At 50.1% G+C, this 18,527-nt stretch overlaps 1 protein-coding gene across 1 annotated transcript in view; it reads left to right on the top strand.

Moving 5' to 3' along the window:
- LOC106586950 (unconventional myosin-X) overlaps positions 1 to 18,527 on the top strand; it is a 268,076-nt gene that overhangs the window by 184,266 nt on the left and 65,283 nt on the right. Inside the window, exons 20-21 of the mRNA XM_045707324.1 lie at positions 7,231 to 7,339; positions 16,818 to 16,924. Coding sequence (XP_045563280.1) covers positions 7,231 to 7,339; positions 16,818 to 16,924 — 216 coding nt within the window. The remainder of the gene's footprint in view (positions 1 to 7,230; positions 7,340 to 16,817; positions 16,925 to 18,527) is intronic.

Genomic DNA, 18,527 nt, shown 5'->3' with positions numbered 1-18,527 from the left:
CTCCAACAGTAATATCTAACTAAATGCTTGTGTTCCTAGCTCCAACAGTAATATCTAACTAAATGCTTGTGTTTCTAGCTCCAACAATGCAGTAATATCTAACTAAATGCTTGTGTTCCTAGCTCCAACAGTAATATCTAACTAAATGCTTGTGTTCCCAGCTCCAACAGTAATATCTAACTAAATGCTTGTGTTTCTAGCTCCAACAGTAATATCTAACTAAATGCTTGTGTTTCTAGCTCCAACAGTAGTATCTAACTAAATGCTTGTGTTCCCAGCTCCAACAGTGCAGTAATATCTAACTAAATGCTTGTGTTCCTAGCTCCAACAGTGCATTAATATCTAACTAAATGCTTGTGTTCCCAGCTCCAACAGTGCAGTAATATCTAACTAAATGCTTGTGTTCCTAGCTCCAACAGTAATATCTAACTAAATGCTTGTGTTTCTAGCTCCAACAGTGCAGTAATATCTAACTAAATGCTTGTGTTCCCAGCTCCAACAGTAATATCTAACTAAATGCTTGTGTTTCTAGCTCCAACAGTAATATCTAACTAAATGCTTGTGTTCCCAGCTCCAACAGTGCAGTAATATCTAACTAAATGCTGGTGTTTCTAGCTCCAACAGTAATATCTAACTAAATGCTTGTGCTCCCAGCTCCAACAGTAATATCTAACTAAATGCTTGTGTTCCCAGCTCCAACAGTGCAGTAATATCTAACTAAATGCTTGTGTTCCCAGCTCCAACAGTGCAGTAATATCTAACTAAATGCTTGTGTTCCTAGCTCCAACAGTGCAGTAATATCTAACAATTCACAACAATACACACTAATCTAAAAGTAAAAGATGGAATTAAGAAATATATAAATATTAGATTGAGCATGTAGGAGGGGCATTGACTAAAATACAGTAGAATAGAATACAGTAGATACATATGAGATGAGTAATACAGTAGAATAGAATACAGTAGATACATATGAGATGAGTAATACAGTAGAATAGAATACAGTAGATACATATGAGATGAGTAATACAGTAGAATAGAGTACAGTAGATACATATGAGATGAGTAATACAGTAGAATAGAATACAGTAGATACATATGAGATGAGTAATACAGTAGAATAGAATACAGTAGATACATATGAGATGAGTAATACAGTAGAATAGAATACAGTATATACATATGAGATGAGTAATACAGTAGAATATAATACAGTATATACATATGAGATGAGTAAAGCAGTATGTAAACATTATTAAAGTGACTAGTGTTCCATTATTAAAGTGACCAGTGATTCCATGTCTATGTATATGGGGCAGCAGCCTCTAAGGTGCAGGGCTGAGTAACCGGGTGGTAGCTGGCTAGTGATGGCTATTTAACAGTCTGATGGCCTTGAGGTAGAAGCTGTTTTTCAGTCTCTCGGTCCCAGCTTTGATGCACCTGTACTGACCTCACCTTCTGGATGGTAGTGGGGTGAACAGGCAGTGGCTCGGGTGGTTGTTGTCCTTGATGATCTTTTTGGCCTTCCTGTGACATCGGGTGGTGTAGGTGTCCTGGAGGGCAGGTAGTTTGCCCCCGGTGATGTGTTGGGCAGACCGCACTACCATCTGGAGAGCCCTGCGGTTGCCGTACCAGGCGGTGATACAGCCCGACAGGATGCTCTCAATTCTGCATCTGTAAAAGTTTGTGAGGGTTTTCGGTGACAAGCCAAATTTCTTAAGCCTCCTGAGGTTGAAGAGGTTCTGTTGCGCCTTCTTCACCACGCTGTCTGTGTGGGTGGTCCATTTCAGATCGTCAAACTTGAAGCTTGTCACCTTCTCCACTGCGGTCCCGTCGATGTGGATAGGGGGGTGCTTCCTCTGCTGATTCCTGAAGTCCACGATCAGTAACTTGATCAACACAGTGTCAAGTTACTTTCTCAATGTGTTCCCCAAAACTTTAGGTCGCCATCCAAGTAAAAAGTAGCTAGCTTGGTTAAAGAACACCAACATCATGCTAGCTAGCTTGGTTAGAGAACACCAACATCATGCTAGCTAGCTTGGTTAAAGAACACCAACATCATGCTAGCTAGCTTGGTTAAAGAACACCAACATCATGCTAGCTAGCTTGGTTAAAGAACACCAACATCATGCTAGCTAGCTTGGTTAAAGAACACCAACATCATGCTAGCTAGCTCGGTTAAAGAACACCAACATCATGCTAGCTAGCTCGGTTAAAGAACACCAACATCATGCTAGCTAGCTTGGTTAAAGAACACCAACATCATGCTAGCTAGCTTGGTTAAAGAACACCAACATCATGCTAGCTAGCTTGGTTAAAGAACACCAACATCATGCTAGCTAGCTTGGTTAAAGAACACCAACATCATGCTAGCTAGCTTGGTTAAAGAACACCAACATCATGCTAGCTAGCTCGGTTAAAGAACACCAACATCATGCTAGCTAGCTTGGTTAAAGAACACCAACATCATGCTAGCTAGCTCGGTTAGAGAACACCAACATCATGCTAGCTAGCTTGGTTAAAGAACACCAACATCATGCTAGCTAGCTTGGTTAGAGAACACCAACATCATGCTAGCTAGCTTGGTTAGAGAACACCAACATCATGCTAGCTAGCTTGGTTAAAGAACACCAACATCATGCTAGCTAGCTTGGTTAGAGAACACCAACATCATGCTAGCTAGCTTGGTTAAAGAACACCAACATCATGCTAGCTAGCTCGGTTAAAGAACACCAACATCATGCTAGCTAGCTTGGTTAGAGAACACCAACATCATGCTAGCTAGCTTGGTTAGAGAACACCAACATCATGCTAGCTAGCTTGGTTAAAGAACACCAACATCATGCTAGCTAGCTCGGTTAAAGAACACCAACATCATGCTAGCTAGCTTGGTTAGAGAACACCAACATCATGCTAGCTAGCTTGGTTAAAGAACACCAACATCATGCTAGCTAGCTTGGTTAGAGAACACCAACATCATGCTAGCTAACTTGGTTAAAGAACACCAACATCATGCTAGCTAGCTCGGTTAGTATGTGACTGTTGTTAACACTTCATCTTCACGTTTAACGTTCAATCAGTACTGAGTGAATGAACAACAACAACCAGCTTCCTGTCCTCACCAGACTGTCCAGCTTCCCGTCCTCACCAGACTGTCCAGCTTCCCGTCCTCACCAGACTGTCCAGCTTCCCGTCCTCACCAGACTGTCCAGCTTCCCGTCCTCGCCAGACTGTCCAGCTTCCCGTCCTCGCCAGACTGTCCAGCTTCCCGTCCTCGCCAGACTGTCCAGCTTCCCGTCCTCGCCAGACTGTCCAGCTTCCCGTCCTCGCCAGACTGTCCAGCTTCCCGTCCTCACCAGACTGTCCAGCTTCCCGTCCTCGCCAGACTGTCCATTTGAATGGTGTCAAGATAATGTGTTGATGACAGGGTTTTTAGCATTAACGTCACCGTCATGGGATCTGAAGGTCCTGGGATTATTTATTGCTCTGAATCGAAATGTTATTAAGCCTGTTTCTCTTTTCTGTCTGGATAACTCATAGCTGGTGGACATGATCACGTATACACTACCTTTCAAAAGTTTGGGGTCACTTAGAAATGTCCTTGTTTTTGAAAGAAAAGCTATTTTTCTGACCAGTATTAGGGGTTATTTGTTATTGTAGTTTGGTCAGGACGTGGCAGAGGGTTATTTGTTATTGTAGTTTGGTCAGGACGTGGCAGAGGGGTATTTGTTATTGTAGTTTGGTCAGGACGTGGCAGAGGGTTATTTGTTATTGTAGTTTGGTCAGGACGTGGCAGAGGGGTATTTGTTATTGTAGTTTGGTCAGGACGTGGCAGAGGGGTATTTGTTATTGTAGTTTGGTCAGGACGTGGCAGAGGGGTATTTGTTTTATGTGGTTCGGGGTGGTTGGTTGTGTATTTAGGGTGTTTGATTTGTTAGTTCTGGCTTTTGGGTTATGTTCTAGGTTTGTATTTCTACGTTCTGTCTAGTTTTCTATGTTTAGGTTTGGGTATTTGTGGTTGCCTCTGATTGAGAGTCCTATATATAGGTAGGTGTTTGGGTTTGTGAGTTGTGGGAGACTAATTGCTGTGTATAGCTTTGTGCCTTACAAGCATGTTAGTCGTCGTCGTGGTGTTGTTCCTGTGTACGTGTTTTATTTGGTTTACCTTCTTATCCATAATAAAAAGAAGATGAGTACACATAACCCCCGCTGCGTATTGGTCCACTTTCTCCGACGACGATTTCTCTATATCTTCAGACGACGAAGAGTGTGACAGATCATAGTTAGTCCATTTTATTTTCCATTGATTGTACGCTGGCTAATAGGACCGATGGCTAATAGGACCGATAGCTAATAGGACCGATGGCTAATAGGACCGATGGCTAACAGGACCGATGGCTAACAGGACCGATGGCTAACAGGACCGATGGCTAACAGGACCGATGGCTAACAGGACCGATGGCTAATAGGACCGATGGCTAACAGGACCGATGGCTAACAGGACCGATGGCTAACAGGACCGATGGCTAATAGGACCGATGGCTAATAGGACCGATGGCTAACAGGACCGATGGCTAACAGGACCGATGGCTAACAGGACCGATGGCTAACAGGACCGATGGCTAATAGGACCGATGGCTAACAGGACCGATGGCTAACAGGACCGATGGCTAACAGGACCGATGGCTAACAGGACCGATGGCTAATAGGACCGATGGCTAACAGGACCGATGGCTAATAGGACCGATGGCTAATAGGACCGATGGCTAACAGGACCGATGGCTAACAGGACCGATGGCTAACAGGACCGATGGCTAATAGGACCGATGGCTAATAGGACCGATGGCTAACAGGACCGATGGCTAACAGGACCGATGGCTAATAGGACCGATGGCTAATAGGACCGATGGCTAACAGGACCGATGGCTAACAGGACCGATGGCTAATAGGACCGATGGCTAATAGGACCGATGGCTAACAGGACCGATGGCTAACAGGACCGATGGCTAACAGGACCGATGGCTAACAGGACCGATGGCTAACAGGACCGATGGCTAATAGGACCGATGGCTAATAGGACCGACGGCTAACAGGACCGATGGCTAACAGGACCGATGGCTAACAGGACCGATGGCTAATAGGACCGATGGCTAACAGGACCGATGGCTAACAGGACCGATGGCTAACAGGACCGATGGCTAACAGGACCGATGGCTAACAGGACCGATGGCTAACAGGACCGATGGCTAACAGGACCGATGGCTAACAGGACCGATGGCTAACAGGACCGATGGCTAACAGGACCGATGGCTAACAGGACCGATGGCTAACAGGACCGATGGCTAACAGGACCGATGGCTAACAGGACCGATGGCTAATAGGACCGATGGCTAACAGGAGATTAAACCGCTCGTTTCGGATCCTTACAAGGCACCCAGACCTTCGTCCCCGATGTCTCCGTCTCGTTCTCCTGCGAATGACGGGGGATGAGGGCCTTATCGGGCATCTGAAAGTAAATCCTTCTCGTCCGACTCGTTAAAGAAAAAGTCCATTGCGGGTTGAGTAATCGCTGTGCTGATATCTAGAAGCTCTTTTCGGTCATTAGACATGGTGGCAGAAACATTTATGTACAAAACGTTACAAATAACGCAGAAAAACACACAATAGCACAATTTGGTTAGGAGTTCGTAAAACGGCAGCCATGTCCTCCGGCGCCGTCATCCATAGGATGAACCATGACTAGAATACAATATCTACATATAAGTAACCTGTAATTTCCATTCTCAGAGCGTTAATAAAACCTTCCAGAAAAACATTCAAGGAACCAGAGTAGAACCCCCTCAGAACCTCCCTGGAAAACATTCAAGGAACCAGAGTAGAACCCCCTCAGAACCTCCCTGGAAAACATTCAAGGAACCAGAGTAAAACCCCCTCAGAACCTCCCTGGAAAACATTCAAGGAACCAGAGTAGAACCCCCTCAGAACCTCCCTGGAAAACATTCAAGGAACCAGAGTAGAACCCCCTCAGAACCTCCCTGGAAAACATTCAAGGAACCAGAGTAGAACCCCCTCAGAACCTCCCTGGAAAACATTCAAGGAACCAGAGTAGAACCCCCTCAGAACCTCCCTGGAAAACATTCAAGGAACCAGAGTAAAACCCCCTCAGAACCTCCCTGGAAAACATTCAAGGAACCAGAGTAGAACCCCCTCAGAACCTCCCTGGAAAACATTCAAGGAACCAGAGTAGAACCCCCCTCAGAACCTCCCTGGAAAACATTCAAGGAACCAGAGTAGAACCCCCTCAGAACCTCCCTGGAAAACATTCAAGGAACCAGAGTAGAACCCCCTCAGAACCTCCCTGGAAAACATTCAAGGAACCAGAGTAGAACCCCCTCAGAACCTCCCCTGGAAAACATTCAAGGAACCAGAGTAGAACCCCATCAGAACCTCCCTGGAAAACATTCAAGGAACCAGAGTAGAACCCCCTCAGAACCTCCCTGGAAAACATTCAAGGAACCAGAGTAGAACCCCCTCAGAACCTCCCTGGAAAACATTCAAGGAACCAGAGTAGAACCCCCTCAGAACCTCCCTGGAAAACATTCAAGGAACCAGAGTAGAACCCCCTCAGAACCTCCCTGGAAAACATTCAAGGAACCAGAGTAGAACCCCCTCAGAACCTCCCTGGAAAACATTCAAGGAACCAGAGTAGAACCCCCTCAGAACCTCCCTGGAAAACATTCAAGGAACCAGAGTAGAACCCCATCAGAACCTCCCTGGAAAACATTCAAGGAACCAGAGTAGAACCCCCCTCAGAACCTCCCTGGAAAACATTCAAGGAACCAGAGTAGAACCCCCTCAGAACCTCCCTGGAAAACATTCAAGGAACCAGAGTAGAACCCCCTCAGAACCTCCCTGGAAAACATTCAAGGAACCAGAGTAGAACCCCCTCAGAACCTCCCTGCAACCTAGAAATAAACCTTCCCTGAACAGGAAATCTTTCAGTTTTACCGGTCAGGAAACGAATGGTTCCATTCCCACAACCAATGTGAAACCAAAAAACAGACGTTACCACAACTTCCGAGGAACTAAATATGCTAGCTGGGATATGTGTGTGTGTGTGTGTGTGTGTGTGTGTGTGTGTGTGTGTGTGTGTGTGTGTGTGTGTGTGTGTGTGTGTGTGTGTGTGTGTGTGTGTGTGTTCTCTGTGCCTGATCTGTGTTCTCCGTGCAGGTACGTGATGAAAGACAGCCGTCAGACAGATGACCAGAGAGGGAGGTGTACAGAGCTGCTGATGACATACGACCCCGCCAAGAGAGACTGGCAGCTGGGGAAGACTAAGGTATGCTGGCCCCGACGACGCGTCTCACACACACACACACACACACACACACACACACACACCGTCACAGACTGTACTGTGCTACCTGTAATGTGTGCTGAGGGGGTTTCAGGGTGATCAGTTGCAGAGAAGGGAGAAGAACAGGGACTGAGGGCTGAGGGGGTTTCAGGGTGATCAGTTACAGAGAAGGGAGAAGAACAGGGACTGAGGGCTGAGGGGGTTTCAGGGTGATCAGTTACAGAGAAGGGAGAAGAACAGGGACTGAGGGCTGAGGGGGTTTCAGGGTGATCAGTTACAGAGAAGGGAGAAGAACAGGGACTGAGGGCTGAGGGGGTTTCAGGGTGATCAGTTACAGAGAAGGGAGAAGAACAGGGACTGAGGGCTGAGGGGGTTTCAGGGTGATCGGCTACAGAGAAGGGAGAAGAACAGGGACTGAGGGCTGAGGGGGTTTCAGGGTGATCGGCTACAGAGAAGGGAGAAGAACAGGGGCTGAGGGGGTTTCAGGGTGATCAGTTACAGAGAAGGGAGAAGAACAGGGACAGTTACACAAGCTTCAGTCTGACAACCCAGCTGGGACAGCTACACAATCAGAGGATAATGTCTCTCTTCCTTAAGTCAAACCTTCCCCAGCAGCCATAAGTAATGTCTACCTGTCTCTGGGTCAGTCATGTTCAGTAGTCAACAACAACAGGATATCCTCTGAGTTCAGAACGTCGTATAGCTACAGGTCTGTTACGTGTAACAAACCAAATTACTCACTCAAGACTGCATTTGCTTTGGCCAGTTGTCTGTCACCAAGTCTTCTACCAGTCTTTACATTTTAGTCATTTAGCAGACGCTCTTATCCAGAGAGACTTACAGTAGTGAATGCATACATTTCATTTCATACATTTTTATTTATTTTTTCCCCTGTGCTGGCCCCCCGTGGGAATCGAACCCACAACCCTGGCGTTGCAAACACCATGCTCTACCAACTGAGCTACAGGGAAGGCTGTAGCTAACTTCTGTCTTAGCTTCATGATGCACTGCATTGTGGGACCTGTAGTATGATTCAGAAGTTAGCTCCATGACAGGGAGGTACGGCTGCTGGCTTCATGATGCACTGCATTGTGGGACCTGTAGTATGATTCAGAAGTTAGCTCCATGACAGGGAGGTACGGCTGCTGGCTTCATGATGCACTGCATTGTGGGATCTGTAGTATGATTCAGAAGTTAGCTCCATGACAGGGAGGTACGGCTGCTGGCTTCATGATGCACTGCATTGTGGGACCTGTAGTATGATTCAGAAGTTAGCTCCATGACAGGGAGGTACGGCTGCTGGCTTCATGATGCACTGCATTGTGGGACCTGTAGTATGATTCAGAAGTTAGCTCCATGACAGGGAGGTACGGCTGCTGGCTTCATGATGCACTGCATTGTGGGATCTGTAGTATGATTCAGAAGTTAGCTCCATGACAGGGAGGTACGGCTGCTGGCTTCATGATGCAATGCATTGTGGGACCTGTAGTATGATTCAGAAGTTAGCTCCATGACAGGGAGGTACGGCTGCTGGCTTCATGATGCACTGCATTGTGGGACCTGTAGTATGATTCAGAAGTTAGCTCCATGACAGGGAGGTACGGCTGCTGGCTTCATGATGCAATGCATTGTGGGATCTGTAGTATGATTCATCTTCATGATACTGTGTAGTGTGGGATAAAGGCCAGGAGCTGGGATAAAGGCCAGGAGCTGGGATAAAGGCCAGGAGCTGGGATAAAGGCCAGGAGCTGGGATAAAGGCCAGGAGCTGGGATAAAGGCCAGGAGCTGGGATAAAGGCCAGGAGCTGGGATAAAGGCCAGGAGCTGGGATAAAGGCCAGGAGCTGAAAGCAGTCAGAAAGAGGGTCTGTCTCTCTGTGTGGAGGATCTGATTGGTGGTCTGTCTCTCTGTATGTGGAGGATCTGATTGGTGGTCTGTCTCTCTGTGTGGAGGATCTGATTGGTGGTCTGTCTCTCTGTGTGGAGGATCTGATTGGTGGTCTGTCTCTCTGTATGTGGAGGATCTGATTGGTGGTCTGTCTCTCTGTGTGGAGGATCTGATTGGTGGTCTGTCTCTCTGTGTGGAGGATCTGATTGGTGGTCTGTCTCTCTGTATGTGGAGGATCTGATTGGTGGTCTGTCTCTCTGTATGGAGGATCTGATTGGTGGTCTGTCTCTCTGTGTGGAGGATCTGATTGGTGGTCTGTCTCTCTGTATGGAGGATCTGATTGGTGGTCTGTCTCTCTGTGTGGAGGATCTGATTGGTGGTCTGTCTCTCTGTGTGGAGGATCTGATTGGTGGTCTGTCTCTCTGTGTGGAGGATCTGATTGGTGGTCTGTCTCTCTGTATGGAGGATCTGATTTGTGGTCTGTCTCTCTGGTCTGTCTCTCTGTGTGGAGGATCTGATTGGTGGTCTGTCTCTCTGTGTGGAGGATCTGATTGGTGGTCTGTCTCTCTGTGTGGAGGATCTGATTGGTGGTCTGTCTCTCTGTGTGGAGGATCTGATTGGTGGTCTGTCTCTCTGTATGGAGGATCTGACTGGTGGAATAGGATAGAATAGGGGTTTCAGGTGATAGGCTACAGAGAATGGTGGTTTACTGGTGGTCTGTCTCTCTGTGTGGGTTTTAGTCCTAGGTGTGTCATGGAGGAAGAGAGATGTTGTCTGGGACCCTCAGAGTGATAAATCATCTCTAGGCTGGCCTCTCTCTCAGGCGTAGCAGGCTGGCCTCTCTCTCAGGCGTAGCAGGCTGGCCTCTCTCTCAGGCGTAGCAGGCTGGCCTCTCTCTCAGGCGTAGCAGGCTGGCCTCTCTCTCAGGCGTAGCAGGCTGGCCTCTCTCTCAGGCGTAGCAGGCTGGGCCTCTCTCTCAGGCGTATCAGGCTGGCCTCTCTCTCAGGCTCAGCAGGCTGGCCTCTCTCTCAGGCGTAGCAGGCTGGCCTCTCTCTCAGGCGTAGCAGGCTGGCCTCTCTCAGGCGTAGCATGCTGGCCTCTCTCTCAGGCGTAGCAGGCTGGCCTCTCTCTCAGGCGTAGCAGGCTGGCCTCTCTCTCAGGCGTAGCAGGCTGGCCTCTCTCTCAGGCGTAGCATGGTGGCCTCTCTCTCAGGCGTAGCAGGCTGGCCTCTCTCAGGCGTAGCAGGCTGGCCTCTCTCTCAGGCGTAGCAGGCTGGCCTCTCTCTCAGGCGTAGCAGGCTGGCCTCTCTCTCAGGCGTAGCAGGCTGGCCTCTCTCTCAGGCGTATCAGGCTGACTCTCTCTCAGGCGTAGCAGGCTGGCCTCTCTCTCAGGCGTAGCAGGCTGGGCCTCTCTCTCAGGCGTAGCAGGCTGGGCCTCTCTCTCAGGCGTAGCAGGCTGGCCTCTCTCTCAGGCGTAGCAGGCTGGCCTCTCTCTCAGGCGTAGCAGGCTGGCCTCTCTCTCAGGCGTAGCAGGCTGGCCTCTCTCTCAGGCGTAGCATGGTGGCCTCTCTCTCAGGCGTAGCAGGCTGGGCCTCTCTCTCAGGCGTAGCAGGCTGGCCTCTCTCTCTCAGGCTCAGCAGGCGGGGCTCTCTCTCTCTCAGGCGTAGCAGGCTGGCCTCTCTCTCAGGCGTAGCAGGCTGGCCTCTCTCTCAGGCGTAGCATGGTGGCCTCTCTCTCAGGCGTAGCAGGCTGGCCTCTCTCTCAGGCGTAGCAGGCTGGCCTCTCTCTCAGGCGTAGCAGGCTGGCCTCTCTCTAGGCGTAGCATGGTGGCCTCTCTCTCAGGCGTAGCAGGCTGGCCTCTCTCTCAGGCGTAGCAGGCTGGCCTCTCTCTCAGGCGTAGCAGGCTGGCCTCTCTCTCAGGCGTAGCAGGCTGGCCTCTCTCTCAGGCTCAGCAGGCTGGCCTCTCTCTCAGGCGTAGCAGGCTGGCCTCTCTCTCAGGCGTAGCAGGCTGGCCTCTCTCTCAGGCGTAGCAGGCTGGCCTCTCTCTCAGGCGTAGCAGGCTGGCCTCTCTCTCAGGCGTAGCAGGCTGGCCTCTCTCTCTCAGGCTCAGCAGGCGGGGCTCTCTCTCTCAGGCTCAGCAGGCTGGCCTCTCTCTCAGGCGTAGCAGGCTGGCCTCTCTCTCTCAGGCTCAGCAGGCGGGGCTCTCTCTCTCAGGCTCAGCAGGCTGGCCTCTCTCTCAGGCGTAGCAGGCTGGCCTCTCTCTCAGGCTCAGCAGGCTGGCCTCTCTCTCAGGCGTAGCAGGCTGGCCTCTCTCTCAGGCTCAGCAGGCTGGCCTCTCTCAGGCGTAGCAGGCTGGCCTCTCTCTCTCAGGCTCAGCAGGCGGGGCTCTCTCTCTCAGGCTCAGCAGGCTGGCCTCTCTCTCAGGCGTAGCAGGCTGGCCTCTCTCTCAGGCTCAGCAGGCTGGCCTCTCTCTCAGGCGTAGCAGGCTGGCCTCTCTCTCAGGCGTAGCAGGCTGGCCTCTCTCTCAGGCGTAGCAGGCTGTCCTCTCTCTCAGGCGTAGCAGGCTGGTGTGTGGTTAAAGCGTAGCAGGGTGGTGTGTGGTTAAAGTGTAGCAGGGTGGTGTGTGTGGTTAAAGTGTAGCAGGGTGGTGTGTGGTTAAAGCGGTGTGTGGTTAAAGTGTAGCAGGGTGGTGTGTGGTTAAAGTGTAGCAGGGTGGTGTGTGGTTAAAGCGTAGCAGGGTGGTGTGTGGTTAAAGCGTAGCAGGGTGGTGTGTGGTTAAAGTGTAGCAGGGTGGTGTGTGGTTAAAGCGTAGCAGGGTGGTGTGTGGTTAAAGCGTAGCAGGGTGGTGTGTGGTTAAAGCGTAGCAGGGTGGTGTGTGGTTAAAGCGTAGCAGGGTGGTGTGTGGTTAAAGCGTAGCAGGGTGGTGTGTGGTTAAAGCGTAGCAGGGTGGTGTGTGGTTAAAGCGTAGCAGGGTGGTGTGTGGTTAAAGCGTAGCAGGGTGGTGTGTGGTTAAAGCGTAGCAGGGTGGTGTGTGGTTAAAGCGTAGCAGGGTGGTGTGTGGTTAAAGCGTAGCAGGGTGGTGTGTGGTTAAAGCGTAGCAGGGTGGTGTGTGGTTAAAGCGTAGCAGGGTGTTGTGTGGTTAAAGCGTAGCAGGGTGGTGTGTGGTTAAAGCGTAGCAGGGTGGTGTGTGGTTAAAGCGTAGCAGGGTGTTGTGTGGTTAAAGCGTAGCAGGGTGGTGTGTGGTTAAAGCGTAGCAGGGTGGTGTGTGGTTAAAGCGTAGCAGGGTGTTGTGTGGTTAAAGCGTAGCAGGGTGGTTTAAAGCGTAGCAGGGTGGTGTGTGGTTAAAGCGTAGCAGGGTGGTGTGTGGTTAAAGCGTAGCAGGGTGGTGCGTGGTTAAAGCGTAGCAGGGTGGTGTGTGGTTAAAGCGTAGCAGGGTGGTGCGTGGTTAAAGCGTAGCAGGGTGGTGTGTGGTTAAAGCGTAGCAGGGTGGTGTGTGGTTAAAGCGTAGCAGGGTGGTGCGTGTGGTTAAAGCGTAGCAGGGTGGTGTGTGGTTAAAGCGTAGCAGGGTGGTGTGTGGTTAAAGCGTAGCAGGGTGGTGTGTGGTTAAAGCGTAGCAGGGTGGTGTGTGGTTAAAGCGTAGCAGGGTGGTGTGTGGTTAAAGCGTAGCAGGGTGGTGTGTGGTTAAAGCGTAGCAGGGTGGTGTGTGGTTAAAGCGTAGCAGGGTGGTGTGTGGTTAAAGCGTAGCAGGGTGGTGTGTGGTTAAAGTGTAGCAGGGTGGTGTGTTCCTGTTAACAGTGGATACATTATGTTAAAACACATCTCTCTGAACTGCTCTGTTCACACAGGACATACTTGGCACACACACACACACACACGCACACACGCACACGCACACACACACACGCACGCTATGTAAAGCTCTGTTGTCATGTAGCCTGTCTGATTGTGTAGCTGTATAGAATAGCTACATTGTTCTCCAGTATGTAGGGGTCAAGGGTCAGGGTTAGAACAGGGCTGGACGGCTCCGTTCTCCAGTATGACTGGGTCAGGGGTTAGAAGATGGCCGCCCCCAGGTGGTGAAGGTAGGAAACAACACCTCCACTCCGCTGATCCTCACTGCTGGGGCCCCACAAGGCTGCGTGCTCAGCCCCCTCCTGTTCATCCATCACTGGGTGGCCATGCAGACGACACTACAGTGGTAGGCTTGATTACCAACAATGATGAGACGGCCTACAGGGAGGAGGTGAGGGCCCTCGGAGTGTGGTGTCAGGAAAATAACCTCACACTCAATAAAACATTTACATTTTGGTCTTTTAGCAGACGCTCTTATCCAGAGCGACTTACATTTCATTAAAAAAAAATTTCTTTTTCGTACTGGCCCCCCGTGGGAATCGAACCCACAACCCTGGCGTTGCAAACACCATGCTCTACCAACTGAGCTACAGGGAAGGCCACAAAAGGAAATGATCGTGGACTTCAGGAAACAGCGGAGGGAGCAGCCCCTATCCACATTGACGGGACAGTATTGGAGAAGGTGGAGAGTTTTAAGTTCCTCGGCGTACACATCACTGACAAACTGAAATGGTCCACCCACACAGACAGCGTGGTGAAGAAGGCGCAGCAGCACCTCTACAACCTCAGGAGTCTGAAGAAATGAGGCGTGTCACCTAAAACCCTCACAAACTTTTACAGATGCACAATTGAGAGCATCCCGTCGGGCTGTAACACCGTCTGGTCCGGCAACTGCTCCGCCCACAACCGCAGGGCTCTCCAGAGGGTAGTGAGGTCTGCACAACGCATCACCGGGGGCAAACTACCTGCCCTCCAGGACACCTACACCACCCGATGTCACAGGAAGGCCAAAAAGATCATCAAGGACAACAACCACCCGAGCCACTGCCTGTTCACCCCGCTATCATCCAGAAGGTGAGGTCAGTACAGGTGCATCAAAGCTGGGACCGAGAGACTGAAAAACAGCTTCTATCTCAAGGCCATCAGACTGTTAAAACAGCCATCACTAGCACAGAGAGGCTGCTGCCAACATACTGACTCGGAATCGTTGGCCACTTTAATAAATGGATCACTAGTCACTTTAATAATGTTTACATATCTTGTATTACTCATCTCATATGTATATACTGTATTCTATACTATCTTACTGTATCTTAGTCTATGTATTACTCATCTCATATGTATATACTGTATTCTATTCTACTGTATTACTCATCTCATATGTATATACTGTATTCTATCCTATTCTACTGTATCTTAGTCTATGCTGCTCTGTCATTGCTCATCCATATATTTATATATTCTTAATTCCATTCATTTACTTATATTTGTGTGTATTGAGTATTTGTGTGTATGTAGTATTTGTGTGTATTGAGTATTTGTGTGTATTAGGTATTTGTGTGTATTGAGTATTTGTGTGTATTGAGTATTTGTGTGTATTGAGTATTTGTGTGTATTGAGTATTTGTGTGTATTATGTATTTGTGTGTATTATGTATTTGTGTGTATTAGGTATTTGTGTGTATTGAGTATTTGTGTGTATTGAGTATTTGTGTGTATTGAGTATTTGTGTGTATTGGGTATTTGTGTGTATTGAGTATTTGTGTGTATTGAGTATTTGTGTGTATTGAGTATTTGTGTGTATTTGGTATTTGTGTGTATTTGGTATTTGTGTGTATTGAGTATTTGTGTGTATTGAGTATTTGTGTGTATTAGGCATTTGTGTGTATTTGGTATTTGTGTGTATTAGGCATTTGTGTGTATTAGGCATTTGTGTGTATTAGGTATTTGTGTGTATTGAGTATTTGTGTGTATTGAGTATTTGTGTGTATTAGGTATTTGTGTGTATTGAGTATTTGTGTGTATTTGGTATTTGTGTGTATTTGGTATTTGTGTGTATTTGGTATTTGTGTGTATTAGGTATTTGTGTGTATTAGGTATTTGTGTGTATTTGTGTGTATTAGGTATTTGTGTGTATTAGGTATTTGTGTGTATTTGTGTGTATTAGGTATTTGTGTGTATTAGGTATTTGTGTGTATTTGTGTGTATTAGGTATTTGTGTGTATTGGGTATTTGTGTGTATTTGTGTGTATTAGGTATTTGTGTGTATTGGGTATTTGTTGTGGAATTGTTAGATATCACAGTCACTCACTACTCATATTATTACAACTCATCAAAACAGCAGGTGCAGTTAAATACCACACTATGGAAAAGGTGAAACATTACATATGATATTTTGTCCATATCACCCAGCCCTCGGATACCTTGACATATACACTTGTCTCTTTATACTAAATGTATTTATAGGCACCTGTGAAGGTTTAAAGTGTCATAAATTCTTCAAATGTGATTATGTTGGAGTATAAAGGAAAGGTTAACTACACCCAGTAGAAGAAGTCTCTTAACCTCCTTCCTTAATGAGGGCAAGGACAAGAATGTGTGTCCTGCTCTTTGGAGGAGTGCCATCCTCTCTCTCCCTTCCCCTACCTCTCCCCTCCCCTCCAGTCTCCCTGCCACTCTCTGCCTAGCAGGGCCCTCCCCTCTGTGTCTCCCTGCTGCTCTCTGCCTAGCAGGGCCCCTCCCCTCCAGTCTCCCTGCCACTCTCTGCCTAGCAGGGCCCCTCCCCTCCAGTCTCCCTGCCACTCTCTGCCTAGCAGGGCCCCTCCCCTCCAGTCTCCCTGCCACTCTCTGCCTAGCAGGGCCCCTCCCCTCCAGTCTCCCTGCCACTCTCTGCCTAGCAGGGCCCTTCCCCTCCAGTCTCCCTGCCGCTCTCTGCCTAGCAGGGCCCTACCCTCCAGTCTCCCTGCCGCTCTCTGCCTAGCAGGGCCCTTCCCCTCCAGTCTCCCTGCTGCTCTCTGCCTAGCAGGGCCCTTCCCCTCCAGTCTCCCTGCTGCTCTCTGCCTAGCAGGGCCCCTCCCCTCCAGTCTCCCTGCCGCTCTCTGCCTAGCAGGGCCCTACCCTCCAGTCTCCCTGCCACTCTCTGCCTAGCAGGGCCCCTCCCCTCCAGTCTCCCTGCTGCTCTCTGCCTAGCAGGGCCCCTCCCCTCCAGTCTCCCTGCCACTCTCTCTCCGCCCCCCTTCTTCTCCCTTTCCCTCAGTTCCCTGCCTCTCTCTGGCTCTCTTCCCTTCTAGTCTCTCTCTCTCTCTCTCTCTGTCTCTCTCTCTCTCTCTCTCTCTCTCTCTCTCTCTCTCTCTCTCTCTCTCTCTCTCTCTCTCTCTCTCTCTCCTCCCTCTCCCTGGTCACCTCAGTAGCAACCAGATAGAGAGCAACAGAAGGGAAACACACATAGACCGAACGGTCGCTCGCTGTGGGACTAACAACACAACACTATGACTCTCTGCAGCAGTAGCAGCACAGTAGCAGTATTCATCTGGGCTCTCTGCAGTGACATTCAGGATCAGTGGTAACTAACCTACAGCTCTGCTCTGTGAAGGAACACAAGGGGCCTACAGCACCCCACCTTGGACCTTATGAAGAGGAACTATCTTACAGGATCTAACCTACACCACCCCCCTCTCTCTCTCTGCCCCCCTCCCCGACCGTGCCGTGTGTACTGTCCTGCAGGTGTTCCTGAAGGAAGAGCTGGAACTCAGGCTGGAGAAGGAGAGGGAAGAGGTGCGGAGACAGGCGGGAATGGTGATCCGGGCACACATACTCAGCTATGTGGCAAGGTGGGTAGTGGAGCTGGGCCTGGGGAAGAGGGCTGGAGGGTGGGTAGTGGAGCTGGGCCTGGGGAAGAGGGCTGGAGGTTGGGTAGTGGAGCTGGGCCTGGGGAAGAGGGCTGGAGGTTGGGTAGTGGAGCTGGACCTGGGGAAGAGGGCTGAGGTTGGGTAGTGGAGCTGGGCCTGGGGAAGAGGGCTGGAGGTTGGGTACTGGAGCTGGGCCTGGGGAAGAGGGCTGGAGGGTGGGTAGTGGAGCTGGGCCTGGGGAAGAGGGCTGGAGGTTGGGTACTGGAGCTGGGCCTGGGGAAGAGGGCTGGAGGTGGGTAGTGGAGCTGGGCCTGGGGAAGAGGGCTGAGGGTGGGTAGTGGAGCTGGGCCTGGGGAAGAGGGCTGAGGGTGGGTAGTGGAGCTGGACCTGGGGAAGAGGGCTGGAGGGTGGGTAGTGGAGCTGGGCCTGGGGAAGAGGGCTGAGGGTGGGTAGTGGAGCTGGGCCTGGGGAAGAGGGCTGAGGGTGGGTAGTGGAGCTGGGCCTGGGGAAGAGGGCTGAGGGTGGGTAGTGGAGCTGGGCCTGGGGAAGAGGGCTGAGGGTGGGTAGTGGAGCTGGGCCTGGGGAAGAGGGCTGAGGGTGGGTAGTGGAGCTGGACCTGGGGAAGAGGGCTGGAGGGTGGGTAGTGGAGCTGGGCCTGGGGAAGAGGGCTGGAGGTGGGCCTGGGGAAGAGGGCTGAGGGTGGGTAGTGGAGCTGGGCCTGGGGAAGAGGGCTGGAGGTTGGGTAGTGGAGCTGGGCCTGGGGAAGAGGGCTGGAGGGTGGGTAGTGGAGCTGGGCCTGGGGAAGAGGGCTGAGGGTGGGTAGTGGAGCTGGGCCTGGGGAAGAGGGCTGAGGGTGGGTAGTGGAGCTGGGCCTGGGGAAGAGGGCTGAGGGTGGGTACTGGAGCTGGACCTGGGGAAGAGGGCTGGAGCTGGGCCTGGGGAAGAGGGCTGGAGGTTGGGTAGTGGAGCTGGGCCTGGGGAAGAGGGGTGGAGGATGGGTAGTGGAGCTGGACCTGGGGAAGAGGGCTGGAGGGTGGGTAGTGGAGCTGGGCCTGGGGAAGAGGGCTGAGGGTGTACTGTATGTATTTAAGTATGCATTTGTGAATGTTTTTGTTTGTACAGATTATTCTGTGAGGGAAGTGGCAGTGTTACGACAGTGTTACGACAGTGTTACGACAGTGTTACGACAGTGTTACTGTGACCTTTTAACCCAGTGTCTTTGTCATTTCGTTGGGAGTCTACTTATACTAGTGTAATATACTATATCAGTGTGTTTGAAAGATATTAACATTTTTAATAATCAACCCAAAATAGATGGCTGGGTGTTTCTTCCAAGTGGTACTGTTTGGACTGTGTTTGGAATGTGTTTGGACTGTGTTTGGACTGTGTTTGGACTGTGTTTGGACTGTGTTTGGACTGTGTTTGGAATGTGTTTGGAATGTGTTTGGACTGTGTTTGGACTGTGTTTGGACTGTGTTTGGAATGTGTTTGGACTGTGTTTGGAATGTGTTTTGACTGTGTTTGGACTGTGTTTTGACTGTGTTTGGACTGTGTTTTGACTGTGTTTGGACTGTGTTTTGACTGT

The sequence above is a fragment of the Salmo salar genome, chromosome ssa25 (genome assembly GCF_905237065.1).
Source record: "Salmo salar chromosome ssa25, Ssal_v3.1, whole genome shotgun sequence".
In the NCBI taxonomy this organism is placed as follows: domain Eukaryota; kingdom Metazoa; phylum Chordata; class Actinopteri; order Salmoniformes; family Salmonidae; genus Salmo; species Salmo salar.
This window is presented reverse-complemented; position numbering and strand designations above follow the sequence as displayed.